At 37.7% G+C, this 3,392-nt stretch overlaps 1 protein-coding gene across 2 annotated transcripts in view; it reads right to left on the bottom strand.

The window, feature by feature from the left end:
- Positions 1 to 464: 464 nt before the first annotated feature.
- The window catches only part of LOC107031366 (ABC transporter C family member 5), an 11,882-nt gene continuing 8,954 nt past the window's right edge, over positions 465 to 3,392 (bottom strand). For both annotated transcript variants that reach the window (XM_015232701.2, XM_015232700.2), the window contains 5 exons: positions 3,064 to 3,275; positions 2,087 to 2,392; positions 1,607 to 1,670; positions 1,244 to 1,483; positions 465 to 1,016 (listed from right to left, as the gene is read on the bottom strand). In XM_015232701.2, coding sequence (XP_015088187.1) covers positions 904 to 1,016; positions 1,244 to 1,483; positions 1,607 to 1,670; positions 2,087 to 2,392; positions 3,064 to 3,275 — 935 coding nt within the window. In that variant the 3' untranslated portion in view covers positions 465 to 903. The remainder of the gene's footprint in view (positions 1,017 to 1,243; positions 1,484 to 1,606; positions 1,671 to 2,086; positions 2,393 to 3,063; positions 3,276 to 3,392) is intronic.

The raw sequence follows: 3,392 nt of genomic DNA, 5'->3' as shown, positions 1-3,392 counted from the left end.
AAAGTAAAGAATTTCTTATTTAGTTGTGCCTGGTGAAGTTGTCACAAAAAAAAAAAGTACTTGCTTTGTAAAAAGTGAGTTATACAATAGTGATGATGATAAACCAAATGCCTTACAAGTGAGGGAGAGAAGTTGATTTATTGTATAAATCTTAAGTAGTACTCCATATTTTGTGTGTATCCCAGCCATTCATAATGATTTTTATATGCACATTAAGTACCTAGGTGTGACTGGCCTACAAATAACTTTATCCCAACATGAGGCAATTTACATGCAAAGAATGAAAAGAGTATCATGAGGTCTTGAGCATCACCAACTTCAAAAATATATTGGGACAGTATTTACAACCACCTCCTCATACACGAAAACTTGTCTCTGTTGTTCTTGCCTAAGGCATGCTTCATGAAATGCAACAACAATAGAAGCAGCACCGAAATTAACTGTTGTACTTGGGGATTGGTCAGTCAAAACTAACAAGGATTGATTGATAAATAGAAGCTCGTCAATATAATAAACCTTATCGACAAAAGTAGGCACTAAAGTTGAGTTAGTCCTCTACAAGATCAGAAATATACTCAAAATTTGCTTATCAGTTCATGTCAGATACAAATTGTCGTCACATTTCTTCTCTTTCTACTTATTACCAACCTCTCCTGCCTAGCTTATTTTATGTTACAGAGTATGCCGGCAATGCATGAATTCCCATCATACCTACAGAAGAATTGAGCACTGCAGTAACTAATTTCAACCTGTAGCTCCCTTGTGCTGCTTGCAGATACCCCCTTCACCATTTATACTTCTTCTTCTAGCCCAATGGCAGGAGTGCTAGCCAGTTCATTTTTCCTCTGGCATTCTGCTCTTCTTTGTTTTCCCATCAAAATCTTCAGGCTTTTGCTACCCGAATTAAAAATCAGGCATGCCACTAGATCTTGTTGAGTACTCTGATACCAACTTGAGAAACATAGAAGATTTGTCCTCTAAGAGTCGTGCTGGAGTATCAAACTCAGCCACCCGACCTGCATATGCATCGAATTTTATCAAGCTCAACCTATTTCAATGTGACAAGGATTCAGATCATATAACGTATCAACAAAAAAAAGACACATAACCACAATCTCACGCACACACACTACTCATCCTCTTTAAAATTTCTTTTGTGTGGTCGAGGTGAAGAAAAAATCTCCCTCCTATATAGTCTTGACACCCATTTCTACCAAGAACAAGTGAATTACAGAAAACGCACCATCACTGAGGACCAGGACAAGATCACTGTCAATAACTGTAGGGATACGATGTGCAATGGTGCAAACAGTGCAGTCCTTAAACTCTGTCCTAATAATCTTCTGGATGAGGTTATCTGTTGCTGAATCAACCGAGGCCGTCGCTTCATCAAGCACCAAAATTTTGGCTTGTTTAAGTAAAGCCCGCCCAAGAGATACAAGCTGTCGCTGGCCCACACTCCAATTATCTCCATTCTCCAGGACTGCCAGGCATGTTGACAAAATATTTGATGAGAATTCAAAAGAAAACCAAAGAACACCATTGGAGAGGGACTCCCATCACTCTCAGAATTGCACGTTTCAGTCCAATCCAACAGAAAACATACCTGGTGTATCAAGCTTTTGATCTTTATTCCTGACAACCTCTCCAAGCTGGGACTTTTCAAGTGCCTGAAGGGAATAAAGGAATACCAAACTGCTGTCAGTGTCGGAAAGCAAACAATGATCCACTAATGGCTTCAGCTTCTACTTATAAAGAATTTTTTTTAAAAGGAGAACCAATATTTGGAAAGACAAGTTTAGCAGCAACATAAATATTAGGAAGAAATAGGTAAAATTACCCAAAACAGTCTGTGAACCTACAACTACAAGCTTAAGAAGTACAACATATGAGCTAAAATAATGTAGGAAGACAGTTCTGATAGCTGATCTGGTGTCTATGATGGGAGAATCTAAATTGGAAATTTAGAACTTCTATATTTCATTTTTTCCAAACGTCACATGATCACATCAGTCTAATTAAAAAAAGATCACTGCCTTTAAAATAATGTGGTAGGTAACAGGGAGAAAAACAAATCAGTTATTACCTGCCATATGTCTAGATCTGAATGTTCGTCAAGTGGGTCAAGGTTGTCACGAATTGTCCCTTCAAATAATGTTGGATCTTGGGGAATTATACTCAGACGACTACGAAGGTCATGAAGGCCAACGGTTGAAATATCAATGTTGTCTATAATTATTTTTCCACCTTCTGGTTCAAGCAATCTGAATAAAGCCTGAATCAGAGTAGATTTGCCACTACCAGTGCGCCCCACGATTCCAATTTTCTTTCCTCCAGGAAATTTGCAGGATACGCCATGAAGCACAACTGGAAGACTCTCCTTATAACGAACCTAAAGAAGAAATAAAATAGTCATTAGCTTTTCCTTTCCCTGATATTAGGTGAAAGGTAGGCGTATTACAAGTTGTTTCTACGAGCTCTGCCGAGATGTTAATTCCCAGACTCCAACAGTGGTATCAGCTTTTTAAATCTTTCATGAACTAGGCATGACATTTGATTGCATCCAGACGTAATTACCCTAAAATGCATGCTAAAGACAGTGAATGAATATAAAAACAGAGACTTGAAACAATTGCGATTCTCTGAACTTTAAGACAGTTAAATGAACATGAAGATGCAAGGACATGAAACATTTGCAGTTCAGAGTAAGCTTTGACAACATCCTTTCCTGTCACCATCTCCCATTGACTATTTCTCTTAGTATACTGTCAGCAGTATTCAGCTCTCCCTTGTCATCTGACTGGACTCTTACAAAAATAAAATTTTCGCTTTCCCACTAAAACAAAGAAGTTTGTGCGTCTATTACCAAAACTTCATTCGTTCATACAATTACATAAAACTAAAGGCTTGATGATAAACATTTCAACCGGAATAAGAAGAGGAAAAACTCAGACCACAGAAATATCATAAATTAGTTTTATAATATTGAATTTCAACGCCAGCATGATGGCCTAAAAACAAGAAAGTCATATGCCACAAAATAGAAATACAAATTGTGCATACCTTTAAATCAATCAGTTCAATGGTTCCTTCTTCTGGCCATGACGATGGGGGACGAGGTTCAATAATTTGTGGGGCCTCACTAGGAATATGACAATATTGATGAATTCTTTCTATTGAAATAATCTTGTTTTCAAGCTTGCAGAAACTGAGTATCCATCGTGACAGGCGTGCATTCAAGTTTAGGCCATATGTCACAGCAAGACCTGCCATACCTATGGGAGTAGATACATAATAATTAAAATTATGATATCAATTCTATGAATCTGTAAGACAAAAATAGGTGTCGCTCTTGCAATATTTTTTCGCAAATAGTTCCCGCCATCCTTCCC

Source organism: Solanum pennellii, chromosome 9, assembly GCF_001406875.1.
Source record: "Solanum pennellii chromosome 9, SPENNV200".
NCBI lineage: Eukaryota > Viridiplantae > Streptophyta > Magnoliopsida > Solanales > Solanaceae > Solanum > Solanum pennellii.
The sequence above is the reverse complement of the archived record's forward strand: the minus strand, read 5'-3'. Positions and strand labels throughout refer to the sequence as shown.